The 21,818-nt window shown below is 34.2% G+C and overlaps 2 protein-coding genes and 1 pseudogene across 2 annotated transcripts; 1 reads left to right on the forward strand and 2 right to left on the reverse strand.

The window, feature by feature from the left end:
• Positions 1-35: 35 nt before the first annotated feature.
• Positions 36-1,607, reverse strand: LOC109173698 (uncharacterized protein At5g39865-like). The gene is made up of 2 exons (XM_019322981.1): positions 367-1,607; positions 36-325 (listed from the first exon to the last, which is right to left on the reverse strand). Exon 1 carries the CDS (start codon positions 1,274-1,276, stop codon positions 467-469), a length of 810 nt encoding a protein of 269 aa, XP_019178526.1. The 5' UTR covers positions 1,277-1,607; the 3' UTR covers positions 36-325; positions 367-466.
• Positions 1,424-10,425, forward strand: LOC109173518 (zinc finger BED domain-containing protein RICESLEEPER 2-like). The gene is made up of 9 exons (XM_019322759.1): positions 1,424-1,456; positions 6,488-6,600; positions 6,687-6,808; positions 7,225-7,286; positions 7,637-9,040; positions 9,131-9,827; positions 9,920-9,969; positions 10,101-10,157; positions 10,408-10,425. The coding sequence occupies exons 1-9, from the start codon at positions 1,424-1,426 to the stop codon at positions 10,423-10,425; spliced, it is 2,556 nt and encodes an 851-aa protein (XP_019178304.1).
• A 5,787-nt stretch (positions 10,426-16,212) lies between these two features.
• Positions 16,213-20,496, reverse strand: LOC109173519 (annotated as a pseudogene).
• Between the last annotated feature and the right edge of the window lie 1,322 nt (positions 20,497-21,818).

The raw sequence follows: 21,818 nt of genomic DNA on the forward strand, positions 1-21,818 counted from the left end.
TCAAGAAAGTGGGAATTGAAACTTATATAAGCTTGCTTTCTTGGCAATTAATTTCATTGATGACCATTGACCACCAGAAGCAAAAACCCAGAGTGCTATTCTCCTACTTTCTCAGGATTTCATTCACTAATTTACACAGCTATGTTAAACTTCAAGAAAAAATAAGAGTGGCACAGAGTTTCTTGCATTTGCATCTAACTCAGAACTGCCATTTTCTCCCTGCCAATGAAAGATCACTCACTCAGTGGAACCAAAAAAGATAGCATTTTTGGGAGTTACAAAGCTGTCATATAGGAAAAAAGAAAGGAAAAAAAAAAAAAAAAAAAAAAACCCAAAAAAAAAAAAAAAAAAAAAAAAAAAAAAAAACAAAGTGTAAAAATTTTCTTCATCTTCTAATTCATGGAGTCCTCGTCTTCTTCTAATTATAGTCGCCATGGATAGAAATTCGCTAAGAATCTAAAACGGTTCAAAGGGGGGGCGCGGGCTCAACGGAGCAAGTAGAGCACCTGATGAGGCCATTCTCGTTGCACGTCTTGCAGACCCGGAAGCCGCTTTTTTCGCTGTAGTATTTCCGGCTGCCGTCGCAGTCGGTGCAGAGGATGAATCTGTGACCGCCGCAGACCTCGCAAATGCCGGGCTTCGCCGGCGGTAGCCCTTCCACGTACGGCTTCAGCTCGCCGGCCTCGTGCATCTGCCTGATCTCTTCCGCGCCGCCAATGTACCTCCCGCCGATGAAAACCCGCGGCAATGTCAGTTTCCGCTTTTCCCGGACGCCCATGATCGCCCGTAGCTCGTCCATGAACCTACAGTCCATCGACAGATCCCGCTCGTCGATCGACACCCGGAAGCTCCGCAGGATGGCCTGGACGTCCTTGCAGTCCTCGAACGTCCGGCGCACCACGCGCAGGCTCGTCAGGTACACCACTATTCGATTCTCAGATCCCGGGAGAGAGATCGACGGCTCCGGTTTATCGGCGACATACTTCTGTACCTGTACCGGCAAAGATTGCGGTTTCGGTTCGGGTTCGGGTCCGGGTCCGGGTTGCGGCTTGGGCTGAGAATCGGACCCCGAGAAAACGCGGAGAACGGAGTTTGCTCGGCGGACCCGATGGAAGATATTAGTAGATTTCTTGGTCTGGGTCTGGGTCGGGGTCTGATTATCCGATACGGGCTCGTCGGCGCAGAGGGTCTGAATATCTTTGAAGGAAGAACAGGAGAAATTGGCGGAGGTGGTTCGATGAATCCCGGTCTTTGATTTGGTTCGAGTTAGCCACATGGGTTCAGAAATCCAATACCCAGGAATTTTCCGGCGAGAAAGAACACGACCCAATCGAGGAAATCCAAGAAATCCCAGAAATCCAAAACTTTTTTTTTTTTTTTTTGCTGTTTCTTTAACAGAATTAATGGCGGAAGAACAGAGACGATGGGGAAAGAGAGAAAAGACGCTGCAAACGCGGTGAGTGTATATGAAGTCAGCGATTCTTTCCTTTTATTATCCCTTCTTCATATTAATGGTGGGAGAGGAAAAGAAAAATGAAAAATCAGAGAAAACATAAAAACGAAAAGAAGAGAAAAGTGGAATATGGAAATGCCAACTGCTAAACTACGGTGCTGCAGATTTCTCTCTCTTCTATTTGTTATAATTTATAAAAACACCCCCAATTTCTTTTTATTCACCATAAAAACACACCGCTACTATCAAATGTTCACAATTTACCTTTTAAAAATTCATTCACAATTTGTATACTACAAACACACAATGTTAACATATATGTAATTGATTACCTTATTTTGTATTCATAAGTTCCTTTCAAATACTGCAGTTACACAATATTAACATATTAGGATTTGATTACCCTGTATTGTATTCACAAATTCCATTCTACAATGTTATATGTTTTAACTTAGAAACACAATTTATATTCTAGAAGTACACAATTCTAATACTAAAAATATACAATTTATACGTCATTTATTATTAGGGTACACCTTCCTGATCTATGGTATAACAACTCTAAATTTGCTCATATGTAACAGTCCGGCCACAAATTTCATCTTAGTCTAATTATTAAAAACTTCTACCATACATAACAGTATTAGTGCTGTGTTGTACTTGGTAAAACCATACAAGTATAACAGGTTGTATCAGGTATTTTAATATAGATTATATGATAACTGGTATAATTCACTATATCTACATGATTTAAAAGAATAATAACATTTTTTTGAATAGAGTGATAATTATTTACAAAATGACATTCTAGAAAATTAAATTCATCATCTCTCAATAAATTTAAATTAAATTCATAATCTTTAAATATGATATTCGACAACTTTTTTGGGCATGGATGACAATTCAATATATTAATCCATATTCTTAGGGCTACAATTTAACAATGATTGACCCACCACCTAGTGGCTACAGCCATGAAAAGAACCCTACCCCATGCCGGTTGTGTGAGAGCACTAATAGTCATATGTGCCATAAAAACTAGTACTTAGAATATGACTTGATAAATAGTTGGATCAATATTATAATAATCTATAATTTCAACATTTAATTCAACTTGTACTAATTTTATTCATAAAGATTTAGTTTTAGAGTAATAATAAATAATAAAAATATGTATAACAATTTATAATAAACACTAATTATATTATACGCTTTTAAAAAAATAGTACATCTAACATTAATTAATTAACCACAATAAGGTAGGTACCGACTTTTCTTTCACTTTGTAACTAAATATTGTACCAATTTGAACACAATCAGTAACAATAGGAATCAAAATTCAAATTTACGACTTCTAGTTTAAGCTATCATTATAGACACTAATCAAAGCATCTTCGAGGCTAATGTGGGGTTCGCTCAATGACCTTCTCTACTAGTTTTGGTAAATATCTCATGTGCTCTTCTAGTTGAGATACATTTCACAATTTTATATCCTCCATTAGTCTTTAATTAAGACCAAAGCAGTGGAGAACCTTAAAGTTGGAGTTCAAATTTGTCTAATGTGATATCATTATAAAGTTTTTTTTTTTTTTTTTTTTGAGGTTTATACACTAAAAAGAAATAAAGAAAACAAAAAACAACAACAACAACAAACTAGAGAGTGTTTTGATGGCGAAAAGTGTAACATTATATAATAGTTGTCTTATTTTTAATGACTTGAAGCATTGTAAGTATGTTCCACGTGACATCCACTCTCCTGTTTCTTTATTTTTTTTCTTAGTGTCTTACAAATATTTTATTGTAATTTTGTACTTTTATAATATATTGTTTCCTTCTTTTATCGGATTGCAGTTGCCAGTTAGCAACCTCTCACAAAAAGGCATGAATTGATACCACTCGGGCGTGGGGTTTGTTGTTGTCTAGTTCCTTTGCTTTTGCCCATTCTTTCTTCCTTTGTTCATATTATAGGTTGAGTGTGATGCCTATACTAAAGTGAAGATGCAAATATATATATAATTTACATATGAGTAAAGTTTAATCCTCTTCTGTGGTTTATGATTTATTACACATAAATATGATTTATTTAGAACATATATTGAGTAGTGATCGCGGGTTTTCCTTGTCACCTAAATATATATAACTTATTTATCATGTACATGCACTTGAATTAAAAGAACAATGACATTAACATATTTAATGATATTCCTATAATATTAATGATGGTGATGATGGTGGTGGTGGTGGTGGTGGTGGTTGTGGTGGTGGTGGTGGTGGTGGTGGTGGTGGTGGTGGTGATGATAATAAGGTTCAAATTGGTCACTGAACGTAACAAGAAAATGCAATTAGGCCACTGAACGAGAAAAAAAGTGCAATTAGGCCACTGAACATTTCAAATGTATGCAATTTCACCTGATAGCAGGTTAACATCAATTTTAGCAGGTTACCTGCTTACGTGACAGTTGAGTTGGCATTTTTAATATTTTTTAATAAATTTTAATAATAATTTAAAAAAATATTACAAAAAAAAAAGGAGGACGACCACCCTGTCCTTTTATTTATTTTTATTTATTTATTTATTTTAATTTTTTAAAAATTTATTATTAAAATTTATTAAAAATTATTTAAAAATGTCAACTCAACTGCCACGTAAGCAAGTAACCTTTAATTGATGGTAACTTGCTATCCGGTAAAATTACATACATTTGGAGTGCTTAGTGGCCTAATTGCACGGGTTTGGAGTGTTCTGTGGCCTAATTGCACTTTTTTTTCGTTCAATGGCCTAATTGCATTTTAAGGTTACGTTCAGTGACCAATTTGAACCTTATTCCTAATAATAATAATAAATAAATAAATAAAAGAAGAAAACCTCTCTTTTTTTTTTTTTTTTTTTTTTTTTGGATTTTGAAAGTTTACTGTGAATAGGTAGTGAATTTAGGTAAAAGTAACCACTTTGAAGATAATTGAGGGAAGGCCGGAAGGGGAGGGAGTGAATGTACCTGTAATTGAGGGAGGGAATAAGATATACCGCTATAACTTAAGGATGAAAGTGCCATTTTCTTATTTGTGTATATTCATATTTTAAATTGTGTTTGGATGAGTTGGTTTAAGACCATATACTTGTGAATATTATTTGTAGAGTTATTACTTTTGACCTATTGAAGCAGATCCAAAGAGATCAAATGTATCAATACAAAGAAGATTAAATGTTATTATTTACTAGTACCATATCGAGACCAGAATTTTAGAATTGTATCAATTGACTAAGTGTTCAATTTTTTATCAACGGATCATAAAAAAACATTATCACTAATTTTAAGGTAGATGGCCAAATCTATCAAACTGCTTATATTTGTATACTTATCATGAGTGTTCAAAAAAGTATACTTATCATGATTGTAGTGGACCAGGTAACATTGTTGGAACCCATAGCTTATATAAATAAAACATTGCATCACTAGTGAAGGGGTTACACACAATTTGGTAACTGGTAAGTACGTGTTTGTTGGGGAAAAAAAAAATCAAATAATTCATTCTACAAAAGGCGAGTAGGTTCTAGAAAAAATGATACATGTGATTCAACTGCATAAATAAATAAATAGTTCTTTCAAAAAAAATAATAATAAAAAAAGTCTCTGAAACATTTAGGAAAGGTTCTCAATTGTTACCTAAATCAGCTTAGTTTGTGTATCAGTCAAAAGGTTATTCTTATAAATAGTTAAACTTTAAAAATTATGGTTATCAATTCGACCAATTATGACTGTCTAAAAAAAAATTTTTGAAACTTTGATTTATAGGAAATTATGCACTCTCAATTTAAAATGCATTTTAAGTGAAGCTAACCTTATAACCCTAGCCACTAAAAGATCACAATGTGATAAATCAGTATAAATTAATCATAAATGGCCACCTTAAACTAAGAAAATCAATAAATAGTTTTCATGATGAATACTTAAAGGCCATATTTGGTAACATAATTAGCTTTATCACCTAATTTTGACTTATTTGATCACTATTAACTATTTGACTTGATTAAAAAATCAATATGAGTATTTGATTAATTAGTTTTTTGTAACGATTTATTGCTCCAAAATGCTAAAATTCAAAAAGTTGCTCAAATCAGTTTTTTCAATCAACTTTTTGAGAAAGTCATTTTGCATGTAATCTGTTAGAAAAAATAGCTTAAAATGGCATAAAATGGCATGTTAAGTGGCTATTTTGTGGTATCAGTAGGGTCCACTTCCGATTTGGGTCGGGTCAAAGTGGATTCGGATTCTTCGTAGTGAGACGAAGAGATCGATATATTGTACGCTCAAAACGGATAATGGGTGAATGAGATATTGATTCTCAAAGTAGACCCATTTGAGTTGGAAAATGAAGGGAAAAAGTGAGCTTTTTGTCCCACATTGCTTTGGAATGAAGATTTTCCCCCCTTATATACAAGAGCTCTTTTGAAGCTTGTAGAATTGTATAGCATAGAGGCTCTCTCGCGCGGAGGGGGGGGGGGGGTGCAAATCAAATTCCAACTAGATGAGATTGGAAAAAGGCTTGATTCAAGCCCGAGCTCGTGTGCGCCGGCACCTGGGGGCACGAATGTCGTCTGGAGGTTGTGGTGCACCGAGAGCACAACTCTCGTGCAACAGAGACCACGAAAGGTGCAAGGGCCGAAACTGGGTAAGGTCGAAAGTTCTGACTGTTATGGGGATTGAACTCATCTGTTACAGAATTAATATCCTATTAACTCCAATTTTTGAATTCTGAATTCAATTCCCAGGTAGGGCTGTGCAAAACCGACCCCATCCGAAATACCCGCCCGACCCGAGATCCGATGCAACGTTTCCGAACCCGGGCCGAAACCGACATCAGAAATTCGATCCGGGTCCTGAAACGACGCCGGATTACGGGGTCGGATAGGGTAGACAAAAACCACATCCGACCCGCCCGAAATATCCGATCTTTCCTAGGGTTTACTAAAGCTTAGTATGGTACGACGTCGTATTAGGCTGTTATATATGCATCCCTTTGCGTACTGCGCAGCCATACGCTCCACTCCTCGCTGAGACCCTTCGCATTAATTCTCTCAACCTCTCATTCTCTCTGACTTCTCTCTACTCCGATGTCTCCGAATCTCCGATTCTCTCTGTGACTCTGTGAGACTCTCATACTCTCAAGTCTCAATCTCTCAATCTCTGAGAATCTCAGTCTCTCAGAGTCCTCTCTTCTTCTCTAATCTCAGATTCTCAGTGACTCACTTACTCGTTGAGTCGTTGAGACCTGTGCACTGTCCGGCTGTGTCTAATTCTCCGGTGACCGTTGGAGGCTTACAGTGGTGGAAGCCCTTCTCTCTGGTGATTACTGGTTAGAGACCCTTGTTCTCCGGGGAGTATTTGGGGAAAACAAGTAAATCGCTAACCCTAGTGTTTATATTTATGATTATTCACTGTATTTGTGTTATATGATGATATATGTGTTATAGTGTGATCTATTTTGGTGAAAGCTATTTTAAACCCAAACCCTAGTTCTATATTTGTGATTTATGTGATATATGATGATGTATTTTGGTGAAAGCTGTTTTAAACCCAAACCCTAGTTCTATATTTGTGCTTACAGTGATATATGCTGATGTATTTTGGTGGAAGCTGTTTAAACCCAAACCCTAGTTCTATATTTGTGATTTATGTGATATATGCTGATGTATTTCGGTGGAAGCTGTTTTAATCCCAAACCCTAGTTCTATATTTGTGATTTATGTGATATATGCTGATGTATTTCAGTGGAAGCTGTTTTAATCCCAAACCCTAGTTCTATATTTGTGATTTATGTGATATATGCTGATGTATTTTGTTGGAATCTGAATTCTGATGACCCTTAAACAGTTAAAGGCTTAAATGTGAAAGGTGGAAGCCCTTAACTGAAATCCAGATAGTGATGAACTGGAAGAAGTGTCTGAATCTGGATTTGTTTGTGAATTTGTTTATGGATGTATGACCCTTAAATGTTCTCAACTGTTTGTGCATAATGTAAATATGTAAATGTAATGTTATATAGTTATATATGAAATCTTGATAGATGATGACACAAAGAAGTGTCTGAATCTGGATTTCTTTCAATGCTTGAATGCTTGGTCTGTTAATCTGTATGACAAACAATTGTTTGAAATATGAATGTTGATGCCCATCTTTTTAGATGGAGAGCATCAGTCAACCTAGTTCTGGACCCCAACCTTCAACTCAAGAGGGACAAGGACAACCCCAAGGCACTGAGATACCTCAGCAGCCTCAGGTGACTCCTGTAGTTCCAAAGAAAAAGAGAAAAGAGGTTGAGTCCAGATCCAGGGTGTGGTTGCACTTTGTAAAGATATATGATGAAGAGCATAATGTGATTGAGGGGAGGTGCAATTATTGTGCTAAGATCTTTTGTGCTGAGCCAAAAAAACATGGCACTTCATCTTTAAGAAATCATATGAAGGCCTGTCTTAAAAATCCTCACTCGAAGGATACAAGGCAGTCACTTCTGACTTTCAATGCTGTCTCATCTTCTGCACCAGGGGGTTCTGAAGGGGTAATGGGGGAATTAGGCACATGGGTGTTTAATCAGGAAGCCATTAGGAGGGCTTTGTGTGAGATGATTATAATAGATGAGTTGCCCTTTAGGTTTGTTGATGGGATAGGGTTTAGGAGATTTATTCTAGTTGCCTGCCCAAGGTTCCAAATTCCTTCTAGGTGGACAGTTTCAAGGGATATTTTCCAAAGATACATAGATGAGAGATCAGTCCTTAAACAAATCTTTAAGGGTTGCTCCCAAAGAGTGAGCTTAACCACTGACACATGGACCTCTGTACAGAGGATAAACTACATGTGCATTACTGCACATTTCATTGATGATCAGTGGAAGCTGAACAAAAAAATCATAGCCTTTGTCCCTGTTTCATCTCATAGGGGAGAGTATATAGCCAAGGCCTTGGAGACTTGTCTGGTTGAGTGGGGTATTAAAAATGTTTTTACTGTCACAGTTGACAATGCCTCTTCCAATGATACTGCCATGGGATTTTTTAAGAGTAAGTTGATGTCTTGGGGTACCACTTCTGTAAGGTCTAAGTACATGCACATGAGGTGTATAGCCCACATTCTGAATCTAGTGGTGCAAGATGGGTTGAAGTTTGCTGATACTTCAGTTAAGAGGGTTAGGGAAGCAGTTAGATGGGTTAGGAATTCCCCTGCAAGGCTAAAAAAATTTAGAGATCTTGCTGAACTTATTGGGGTGGAAGCCAAATCAGCTTTGCAGTTGGATGTTCCTACAAGATGGAATAGCACATATATGATGTTGAACACTGCAATCCAGTACCAGGCAGTCTTTGATGCCTATCTGGGAAATGATCCCTCATTTTCTGATGACCTGGGTGCCTCTGTGCCTACTTTTATGGATTGGTTTAATGTGAAAAGTTTGGTAACTCTGCTAAAAACTTTCTATGACATGACTGTGAGAATCTCTGGTTCTTTATATGTTACATCTAACACTTTCTTCAGTGAGATCTCTGATCTTAGTTGCATGTTAGATGACATGACTTGTGATGAAGCTGGTCCTAAAAAGGTAAATTACATCCCTTAAATAAAATGTTTAATGCTTAACAAATGTGTATATTAAATTATTAACTAATGTTATTTATTTGTTTATTTACAGGTAATGGGCACCCAAATGAAAACTAAGTTTTTGAAATATTGGGGGGACCCTGAAAAAATGAACTGTGTGATCTTCTTTGGCACTATTTTGGATCCTAGAGATAAGGTTGAGTACATGTCTGCCCAGTTAACTCAACTATATGGTGATGAAAAAGGAAAATCCTGTTTTGAGAAGATCCAATCTGCACTTCTTGAGCTGTACAATGATTATGCTGCCACTTACTCTGTGGATGTGAACCCTGAACCAGCTGCTGTTGGCCAACCTTCTCAAACTGTCTCTGTGAGTGTGCAGCCTAGTGCTGTAACTGTTGGTAGGCCACAAGGTAAGCTGAAATCTCAATTGAAAAGGCAAAGGATGGAGAGTGGTGGAAGCCTAAAACAGACTGACCTGCAAATATATTTGAGTGAGGCCATTGTGGAAGATAAGGTTGATTTTGATATCCTCAAATGGTGGAAGGTGAACTCTGAAAGACTGCCAATTCTCTCTAAAATGGCAAGGGATATTCTTGCAGTTCCAATATCCACTGTGGCTTCTGAAAGTGCTTTTTCAACCAGTGGTAGAGTGTTGGATCCATTTAGGAGTTCCTTAACTCCTAAGATTGTGGAAGCTTTAATTTGTACACAGGATTGGTTGAGATTACCAAATCAACCTATTCAAATTGAAGAAAATATTGATGATTGTGAAAGGCTTGAGAAAGGTAATAGTAGTTTACTTAAATACTTTCATTATTGTGTATTTATTTCATTATTTGTATGATAATTAACGTGTTTTTTTTTTTTTTTTTTGCAGAGTTGCCAACTGGAATTAGGACTGCTGGAACTTCCCTACCAACCATTGTAGTAATGTTCATTCATTCTGCTCTCAGCTTTATATTTAGTTGTTATTCACTTATTCTGTTCTCTTAGAAAATTAGATTACCATTCTGTTTTTATTTATAGCTTATGAATTCAATTATGTAATTGCATTTTAGTGCCTCAGCCCCTATCCACAGTTCCACTTGATTGAACATTTGAACATCAGGTTACAGGTATGTGTAGTAGTATGGGCTATGATGATGCTTCCACCTTTGTCTGAATCAAAGGACTTGGGGTTGGTATGTTGCTCAAGATTTGGATTTAGTTCCAAAACTTTAGAAGCAATTTCCCTCAAATCTTAATGATATGAAACAACAACAATCTGAGCCTATTTTGGATTTTTTAGCAAATAATATTAAACTGTTATTCTTTCCATTTTTTTTTGTTTTTGTTATTTGCTATTTAAATTTGCAACTTAAGCAGGAAGATGAGGAATGCTGATGATGCCTGAGTTGCTGGTTGGAGTGATTGCTGTTGGATGTTGCTGCATTTGGTTTTTGAATGGTGCCTTAACACTTTTAACAGTTTTTTTTTTTGGAGAAATTGAATCTATAAACTGTTTTTGAATTGTAATTTGTAAGTACAAAGCTGTAAAGTTGTTAGCTTCATTAACTTGTAACAAGCTAGTTTGTACTTGTGATTTGTGAACTTGTAATTTTGAAGTTGTAAATTGTTAACTACTTAGAAGTTAACAAGTTACAACTTATTTAGTTATTTAGTGTTGATTTACTCATTCAGTAGTTAATTTGTTGTTTTTATTAATTTTTATTTCATATCCGATTTAGCCCGTAATCCGAGGAAAACCGCCCGATATCCGAGATTTACATATCCGAAAAGTTTGTACTTAGAAATTACACGGATAGGATTCAATATCGGTAATCCGAGAACCGAACGGATTCCCATTCCCGCTACCCGAACCCGCCCGAACCGTCCGATGCACACCCCTATTCCCAGGTAGTGGCCTGCTGTTGGAAGGCAGCTTTAATGTCATTTTTTAATTGCCATAATAAAGGCTATTGGCTCCTTCAACCCTATATAAGAGAGGGTAGAGCCAGTAGAGTTTGACACACAGAAAAATAGAACACGAAAGTTCATCATTTTTAGCCTCAAAACTTCTCTGCTTCTACTCCTTCTTCAAGCCTTACTGTGTTCATAACCGTGTCTTGCTCGCTAGATTCCTTGTTTGAGTGCTCAAACATTGAATCACTAGCAAGTTTTATCCTGGGAAGTCTGGGCCACAACGCTCCTAGCATCTTTGGGAGGTGTCAAATAAGGTTTTAAGGAAAGAGTGCTCACTTGACTCTTGCAAAAACCCAACACCAAACACGAGCCAAATTTTCTCCATTTTTCATTCCCTTTCTTTTCAGAAAATAATAATCTTATTTTTTTATTATTATTTGTTTTTCTACCAACGGTTCCTACATAATCAGCTATCATCTAACAACCAATTTACAAAACACTTTTTTACAATTAACTAATCAAACCCACTAACCAATTAGCTAACAGCTATTTACCTAACACCTTCAAAATCTTGTGATTACCAAGTCAATTGTTCAATCAACTTAATTGGAATTGTCTAAAAAAAAATCTCTCAAACTTGTTTCATATGTTCTTGGTTCTTCGTTCATCAAATTTCTCAAATATTGGGCTTATCAACATGGGCTGCTCATTGGGCTCCGAACCTAACACGATCAAAATGAACTGTTCTTAACAGGGTTCATCTTTTTAAGCCCACAATAAAGAAAGCCCAACACTGAACTTTGAGCAAATTATACCAATAGTTATGCAGTGCAACCGAATGTACCATGCGCACCGCATGGTGCATACGGTTCAAAACAACGTCGTTTTGATTAAAAACGCGCGTCCCAGCATTATTGTGGATATATAATTATGAAATTGTGGATATATAGTCATGAAATTGTGGTCATATAGTTATGAATTTATGGATATTTAGTTCATTCATTATGGATATTTAGTTCAATCATATATTGTGGATATTTAGTTCATTCATTGTGGATTTTTACTTCATTCATTCATTCATTGTGGATTTTTACTTCATTCATTCATTCATTGTGGATTTTTACTTCATTCATTCACTGTGGATATATAGTTATGAAATTGTGGATATATAGTTATGAAATTGTGGTTATATAGTTATGATTTATGGATATTTAGTTCATTCATTGTGGATATTTAGTTCAATCATATATTGTGGATATTTAGTTCATTCATTGTGGATTTTTACTTCATTCATTCATTCATTGTGGATTTTTACTTCATTCATTCACTGTGGATATATAGTTATGAAATTGTGGATATATAGTTATGAAATTGTGGTTATATAGTTATGAATTTCTGGATATATAAAAATGTTATTGCCGGGAATCGAACCTGGTTTCTTCTTTAAGTGGGACGCGCGTTTTTTTAACCAAAACGGCGCCGTTTTGCAACCGTATGCACCTTGCAAGGTGCATTCGGTTGCACAGCATAATTTGCGAAATTATACCATTAACCATAATCCACTTTGCATTGTGAATCCTGATCCAAAAATAATATTCAAATTATATATTTATCGTTAACAAATTATGTGTTTGTAAAATAAATTGAATACACATAATATGTTAATTACATGCACAATGCACATAATATGCAACTAATATATTATGTTTCTACACTTTAACATATTATATGTCTTCAATTTACTTACAAACTAGTAGTTGCACCCGTGCGATGCACGGCCATGTTATTATGGCGAAATATATTAAAAATTGTTTTATTCGTGATATATGGTCAATAAGGTTATAGGCGTCACAAATACACAAAATATAATATTTTATTGTTAACTAAACAAAACAATTATACATTATTAAAGATTTCTTTGTAAATTAATTTCAATATGACATTTACTTACCAAATAAGCTTTACTACGAAAGTTTATGCGAAAAAATGGTAAAAGGATGATTTTATGGACTTTTAATTATAATCTTAATACAAAACATATATAACTAAAATTATTAAGAAATAATAATTTAGCATGATCTTACAGAAGTTAATCATTATTACATTAACTAAAGATACATATATTTGTGAACCATGAATAAAGTATACACTATTAATATAATGAATTTACATTATTGCCATAATAAAAGTTTATTATGGTATTTATTTATATTATAAAATAATACATTTTTAGTAAATTTAAAACTATAGTCCACAAAACATAAGTAATTAGACCAATATACAACTTAAATATGTAAGTAAAAAATAATAATTTGACTAAAAATAATGCATTTTTAGTAAATTTAAAACTATAGTCCACAAAACATAAGTAATTAAATCAATAATGCATTTGTAGTAAATTTAAAACTATAGTCCACAAAACATAAGTAATTAGACTAATATACAATTTAAGATTGAGTAGAGCTTGTAAAAAAAAAAAAAAAAAAAAAAAAAAAAAAAAAACTTCTAAATTCTAAATTCCTAACCTCATAGTAAAGCTTCTAAATTCTATATTCTAAATACCTAACCAAGCTTGAAAAACTATTCACAGTATTATAATATGACTCACAATCAACATTAGAGCTTAAATACATTTTACCCCCGAATACATTCAAACTATTCATGCATTCATTAATTTCATCAACAACATCAATGTTCCAAAATATCTTTACCAATTAAATTGTTACAATCAAATTCTCCACTTCAAAACATAGAATTATCAACAATAGCTTGTATTGGATCACCATTTGACTTTTATAAAAGATTTTATTATATGTAAATAATAAATATATAATTATTTGAACACGTCTTAAAACATTCTAACTATTTATTTATCACTTGAATGAATACAAATGTAATATTACAACTCAATACAATAAAATAAAATATTAAATAATAATATAAATTACAGAACAAATGTAATATTATAACTCAATACAATAAAATGAAATATAAATCTTTAAAAAGTAAAATTACATTAAAACAAATCTTTAATAAAATTTTCTTAACCCAACATTTATATCATATTAAAAAAAAAAAATATATATATATATATATATATATATATATATATATATATATATATTTATTTATATATATCCCACAACAATGGCCCAAAACCAGAGCCCAAACCCGACCCAACCATCCCCCATATAAATACCAAACCCACCCGACTCAACCCAAACTCCCTCCCCCATTTTCGCGTCGGCTTCTTCGCTCTGCTGCCCAAAAACCCTCGTCCCCTCAACAGGAATAGAAACCAAGCCAAATCATTCAGAACAAACCTCATTCCAAGCTACGTTAGATTCCGGCGTTGGTGCTGCGGTTCTTCGTCGTGCGGAAACCAACAATGAAGAGACGGAAAACCTCAACTTTCCCGCAGTGCGTTTGGCGGTGTAGATTTGCAGTCAGCAAAATATTCTGGTAGCGGCAGGTAAAACTACAATTTTATAATTTTGCATTTATGTGTATAAAATTGTTTTGACAGATTTCTTTATTTTGATTTTAAGAAGATTTTACACATGCAACGATTTTCATATCTACAAATCTTCCTATATATTAATGCCATAAGATTTCGGCCAATGAAATGGCTTCATTTTCCCACTCAAACTATACTACACCGTTTTGGCATTAGAAGATAGAAGATTACAGTCAAAGATTATTTATTAATTTTGTATTATTATTAATTAAATACATAAAAATACTACATTTATGCTCAGCCACCTTTTTGGTTTCCCCATTTTGTGGGAAGTTGTTCCACATAATTTTAAATTTGCTGGCAACCGTTTGCATTAATAAATACATCACTGTAAATTCAAATAAATTAAAAATCTAGAAGATATAAACTCTGGGCGGACGTTTCAGTATCCAGTGCTGCTTGGAACTCTAAATCCTTGGAAGCTGATTATTTTTGGAACTCTAGAGCCTTCAACCTCTTCTATAAATCCTTCTATACACAAACAATTCACAATTTGCATTAATCCTCAACGTGTTTGTTCTTCTCAGCTTAGATTATGCCATCCACCTGATATAACCAAAAAATGGCTCCACTATGCATCTTTCGAAAAGACATCTGCCCAACTACATATAAGAAAGCTATTAGGTTAAAAACATGTATTGTGCCTGCCATAAAGAGTCAAGAATGTGTCCTTTACGCCATTGAGGTAATGTTTTCTTTACAAATCTGAATAAGAGTCAAGAATGTGTCCTTTACGCCATTGAGGTAATGTTTTCTTTACAAACCTGCATTCCTCATTGAGGACATCTACATTCCTCATTACTTGCAATTCACTGTTCAGAATTGCCTAATTCCCAAAGTAGGGATCTACTGCTCAAAGATCCTACAGCCAGAAGATCAACATGACACTGATGATGTAAGGTTTCTAACTAAATATAATTCTAATCTATAATTAATTGTTATTGTTTTAAATGGAATATAATCTCTAATTTGGAAAATGTTTGCAGAAATTCTTCAAAGAGGATGATGAAAAGTGGCATGTAACCTAGAGTACCTATTAATTTTGTTGTTGATGCTACAATCAGCAGTTTTGCATGCCTTTATGTTGAGCAATTTGTGCTTGCATCTCAAATGAACTCAAGATTCAAAATGAATATCTACGGTACCTGAAAGTTATTTTTTTTTCAAATTTGAAATTTCTCAATTTTTCCTCTACATCTACATTGAAGCTCAAAAGAAAGATCCACAAACAGGAGGTGATTATCATTATTTTCTTTTATATCATTTTAAAGCAGCTTTATTTCATGAAGAATTGAAATAATTGTAAAACTTTTACTATATGAACTTCCTCCATTTTTAATATTTATGCAGTATAAGTTTTACTATATGAACTTCCTTCATTTTTAATATTTATACAGTATAGAAATCCTTTTCTGAAGGGTTTCAATAGCAAGGGGACACTCAATATATATCATGTATTCATTTTAGTTTTCTATTATATTGAACTAGTACTCCACCCGTGCGTTGCACGGTATGAAAATAAATAAAGAAATTCATAAATAGTTTATATATATATATATATATATATATATATATATATATATATATATATATATATATATATATATATATATACACACACACACACACACACATAGACAGTTATATAGTTACACATAATTGTACATATAAGATTGCAAAAATAGTAAATAAGTACTAAGGTCACCAAAATAACATGCAATTTATAACAAAGATTTAATAATATGTAGTTGTTATAAATTATTAAACACTTCTTTGTACACAACATTCATCGTTGAAGAAGCACACTTTCCATCTTCGTTGCAAATGAGTAACTTAAGCCCTCTTGGTGAACTGACTCTAGACAATGCAACATATAGCTGGCCATGTACAAAAACAGGTTTTCTCAGAAGTAGGCCAACAGTAGAAAGCGTTTGTCCTTGACTTTTATTTATTGTCATTGCATAGGACAGCATAAGCGGGAACTGCCTCCTTTGAAATTTGAAGGGCAATGTATTGTCAGATGGTGTTAGGGACAGATGCGGGATCAGAACTTTGGAGCCTGCTGCATTGCCAAATAAGAGCTTTGCTTCAACAACGTGGTCTGCTAATCTTGTAATAATTAATCGTGTACCATTACACAACCCAGCTGAAGGGTCAATATTTCGCAACAACATAGCAGGAGACCCAATCTTCAATGTTAAGCAATGATTTGGTAACCCAGAACATTTTAGCCCGTTCAATAACTCCGGAGTGTGTAACCCAGCCACAACATCAAAGGTACTCTCAGTGGGGCAGACCGAATCAGAACTAAAATAGGTCCTACAATCGGCAACATTCAAGTTGGTCATGTACGCATTAACTTCGTCTACAACTTCAAGAGTTGGGGCCAAAATTGCTCAACTAATTAAATAATCAGCGTCATGTTGTTGTTCTCGAAACATAGGAAATGTACTTTCCACAATTCCTTGGATTGGATCACCATTTGTATGCAACAAATTCTCATGTGGAATGGGAACCTCTACGTCACCATCATTTGGTCCACCAGCTTCACCATCACCGATTGAAGCAATCCAATTAGCAAAAGTAGATAACTCTTGCCTTTCATCATCAGTACCAACACTCTGCAATCTCAAATTCTGTGTCAATCTCAAAACCGTACAATGAGCCCACAAATACGAAGAATTAATAGCAGCACCAACAATATCCTGTCTACCACCCCTTGGTATCACTGGCAATATTTGGCGAAAATCACCTCCTAGTACAACAGTCTTCCCTCCAAATGGTAAATTAGGACACAATGGATTTGTAAATCGTAACAAATCTCGCATCGTTCTATCTAACGCTTCAAAACAGTGTTTATGCATCATAGGAGCTTCATCCCAAATAATTAAACTACATTTGATGATCAGTTCAGCTAAATCACTCCCCTGTGATATATTACACGTGGAATCCTCATTCACAACAATCGGTATTGCAAATCGTGAATGCGCAGTGCGCCCTCCAGTCATTAATAATGATGCAATACCACTGGATGCCACATTTAGAACTATCTTGCGCTGTGATCGAAGTGCAGCCGACAAAGTGCGCCACACAAATGTCTTCCCAGTACCTCCATAACCGTAAACAAAAAACAAACCACCTATTGTACCAGAAACAGCTCCGATAACTGTGTCATAAACATCTCTCTGCTCGGTAGTTAGCTTTGCTACCATGTCATCATGTTCATTACTTAGCAATGCACAATCATATGACAATTCTTCTAACAATAATCGATTATGAGAATTAGCCAAGCTAGACAATTCAGGAACGGGCATACACGGGTAATCACCCAAACTCTTACTCCATGTCGACAAAAGTTTCTCTAATTCAAGCAGACCATATTCCTTCTTCACATCGTCTGATAATAATAAATCTATATATAATATTGAAAAAAACTAATATTAATGTTTAGTAGTATAAAAAATGTTATAATCAATAATTATATCATACAATAGATACTTTAATTAGGCATTTCGTGAATACAAATTTACCTGGATTTTGTAACTCTCGTCGCTGATTGAACTCTGCATCATCACACAGAAGTGGCCAAACAACATCCCAAATTTTTTCAGGTTGGCATAAACAATTAGACGTTAACAAAGTCACAAATAAATGACGAAGAGCTGAGGCAGTGGACCAATGGTTTGCTTCAAGTATTGCATCAACATATTCCTTCTCATCACAAATCAAACCACGAGCATAACACGCATCACGGAAACATGAATATTGAATTCCATCAACATTGCAAATCTCTTCAAAAGATATTAGACCACGAACTAAATTCAATAAACACCTAAGATAGAAGATCTCACCAGTACCAGGTGGCACATAAAACATACGGCCTATAGCAAAACCACATCTTCTTGGTTGCCATTGGCGTTCTTTTCTTTTCCACACAAAACAATGAGGCATTTCTCTATAGGTCAATTCCCTAGCTCGGGGATACATCTTATTAGCTTCAAACCATGCTAAAAACATACTACTCTTAATTGTTTGTCTTTCAAGCACATTCTCAATAGATAAGTCATCATAAAAAACAATGCTTTGTTCATTCGGCAGATGGAAGCTTAACCGTTCTACAGAGGGATTACGGAACTGGATGTCATAGCTGAACAAACGCCACACAGCTTCACACGGAGAAATATATCGGCAATCATAATACATATTAATCTCATCAATAACTTCGCTACTATCTTCAAAATTAGAGCTCTTATAAAACTGTGCAGTAACTCGGTCGTTGCCTTTGTTGACATATTTAAACAAATATTTTATTGACCGAGATTGACTACACCACTCAACATTAATGTGTGCTCTATACTTCAGCAGCAAATATCTATTGTGGGGCACAACAAATCTATTATCCAGCTCAACACCACTTTTCAGAATTGTCCTGCCATCATCCTTACGCCTGTAAATAGGGTAACCACTGGAATCAATAACTGAAGATTTTATAAATTTCTTTGGGAAGTGTTTTGAACAACGGCCTTTAACCATGCACGGAGATTTTTTGTTGGCAACACCACATGGACCGTGTATCATAAACTCCTCAACAGCTTGGTAATATTCTAAATCATCATCCATACTTGGAATCTCGGCTGAAATAATGGAATCGATATCATCACTGAGCGCGTTAGCATCAACACGATCAAGGAACAATAGTATGTGTGCATGTGGTAACCCGCGCTTCTGAAATTCAACAGTATAAATCACTGCAAACAAAAGCAGAAAGATAAGAAAGTGATTAGAAAAGTTAATACATCGCTAGCGGATTGTAGATTACAAACCTGCCAAAATTTTACCGAAAACAGTTCCCGAACGAAGCTCTCTTATTAAGCAATCCAATTTCATTTTAAAAACGCGGCACAAAATATCGGGCCGGTCTTCTGGTTTTAATAGCCTTTGCTCTAAAAAGCGTTGTATTTCTAGCTATTTTGGATTACATGTAAATGTAATGAATAAATTTGGATAACCAATCCAAGCACAAATTGCCATTGCATCTTGATAATTTTGAACCATATACCGTGCACCACCCGTAAAGCTAGAAGGTAAAACAATTCGTCGACCTTGAGTTCCAGGTTCAATTTCCCCACGAGTCAATGCATCAAACAAACCTCTATAAGATCCACAACGCAGACTCTGTTGATGCGTACGGACATACAACAATCTCCCAGATTCCACCATCGTATACCCATCGACTAAAAATTGTTGGAACAATCTTTTCGCAAACAAAAATGTTGAAATCTCACCACATCGTTCATGAATACGAAATGATAGGTATTCACGAAGAGAAATACTATGCCTTCTTCCTGTATGAATATTTTGTTCAACATTAAAAGGAATATCTTCTCTATAACCATCTTCACCATATGGAAACAGAATTGGATACTGAAGAGGGAGATATGCTGGATTAAGCTCACTAATTCTTTTTAGCACACCTGATCTTGTCTCTATCAATATATCTCGCTGACCCAACGTGGGATCCAGATCACCAACAATTATAGCTGCAACCTCAGACACTGTTGGCAAATTATATGTTTTGGCATCTTGGCTACGCTTCCCTATCAATTTCATCCTAACTTCCATAGTCGGATTGGTAACTATTGCATCGCGAGCCATCCGAAATGATTTTACCAGAACATTATTTTCATCCAATGTTAATTGAAGTTCAGAAACAATATCTTCATCTAGTTTGTTGAGATCATTATTACCCCTAAAATTCAAAAGATATTGATATCACTTGATAATTATGTATGTATAATTAAAAGAAATAATATTCATTAATAAGACATAATATACCTGACAGAGTTCAATCGATTACACATCTCATTTTCAGGGTCATGAATGTATAATTGTGCAAATTTAGGTCGATTTCCTTCAATAGGTAACAAACTACCCAATAAATGAAAATTTTGTCCATTCAACCTAAAAATTGGAGGTGCCCTCCCTGTATTCACTTCTTTGTCAATACGACCTCCCAGAGATGTGAAGCTAAACATGTTATTATACGATCTTATATGCTGCAAAAAATGCTTGCTTCGTGCACACGGTTTGAAAAATAAGTCAAGAATTGTTTTTGGTGGAACATTTAACATCGGCAACTTAATTTTTCCATTAGAGCAACAAACTGAAAATCTTGGGCCACCATCCACTTTTACCTTCTTCAATCTCTCTTCCAACCAAAAAAATGCACTACAATGAGTACACTTAAAAACCGGATCTCCAAGGTCAATATACAACTCTACAATAGAATAAATCAATTAATAAATAATTAAGATATACAAATCAACAGAATAATGAACAAAAAAAAAAAACCAAATAAGCACCTAATAATATAATATTGATTAGACCCATTAAAAGAATAAATATTTTAAACTAATTTAACTAAATTATTAAATTCATTTATTTTAAAATCTCTGACACACACACACATATACACACAGACACACACACGTATAAATAAATAAATAAATAAATAAATATATATATATATATATATATATATATATATATATATATATATATATATATATATATAAGTATATAAATGAACAATATATATTAACAAACTTAAAGCTCAATAGAAACAAATTTAAACAATAAATTACTTTGCATAATTATTAATTTAAATTTGACTCTATTAAATTTATGACCCATAAATGTTAAAATTATATATGATATATCTTGTATATAATTTAAATTTAATCTTTAAAATTTTGACATCAGACTTCCAGAATATAAATTTCACAAAATTAGTAGATATTAACATATATGGTCACAATATTTTAATCATAACATTTGTGGATATAATAAACTAAGTGTTAAATTAAATTCGTTTAATTATCATTCTAATACTTAGTTTTTTACTATTTATTACAGATACATATGATTACAGTAATATAAAAAATATGTACGGAAAGCTTTAAAAAATTTTGATTTTAAAATTCAATAAAATACACAAAATCATATATACATATTCAATAAAAAGAACACGCAGAAATAAATATATTTAATTTGCAACAACATAATGTTGACATCAACACATTACAAATAAATCTAAATTTAATTGCACAATAACACCATTTAAATACACCAAGAAAAAGTCATGGCTAAATATATTTAAATAAGCTTGTCCATTGGTATTATTGTATTTATTAAAAAGTCCAACAATTATAACAGTCATTAATAAATAATTTTAAATAAAAAAATTAAAATGGAAAGTAGATGGTAAGCGTTCACCATTCACCTCCGTCTTCCCTTCTCTCTATCGCACCTCTCATTCTAGAAACTCCAGTTCAGACCTAACACCCCATCACCATTA

Source organism: Ipomoea nil, unplaced genomic scaffold, assembly GCF_001879475.1.
Source record: "Ipomoea nil cultivar Tokyo-kokei standard unplaced genomic scaffold, Asagao_1.1 scaffold0482, whole genome shotgun sequence".
In the NCBI taxonomy this organism is placed as follows: domain Eukaryota; kingdom Viridiplantae; phylum Streptophyta; class Magnoliopsida; order Solanales; family Convolvulaceae; genus Ipomoea; species Ipomoea nil.

What these genes read in the sequence shown, in the direction of transcription:
- LOC109173518 (XM_019322759.1), top strand. Translation starts at nt 1,424, where the DNA reads ATGGGGAAAGAGAGAAAAGACGCTGCAAACGCG. An exon ending in TTTATGTGATATATGCTGAT is followed by an intron (nt 7,287 to 7,636) that starts GTATTTTGTTGG and finishes CCATCTTTTTAG; the next exon opens with ATGGAGAGCATCAGTCAACC. An exon ending in TTGTGAAAGGCTTGAGAAAG is followed by an intron (nt 9,828 to 9,919) that starts GTAATAGTAGTT and finishes TTTTTTTTGCAG; the next exon opens with AGTTGCCAACTGGAATTAGG.
- LOC109173698 (XM_019322981.1), bottom strand. Translation starts at nt 1,276, where the DNA reads ATGTGGCTAACTCGAACCAAATCAAAGACCGGGATTCATCGAACCACC.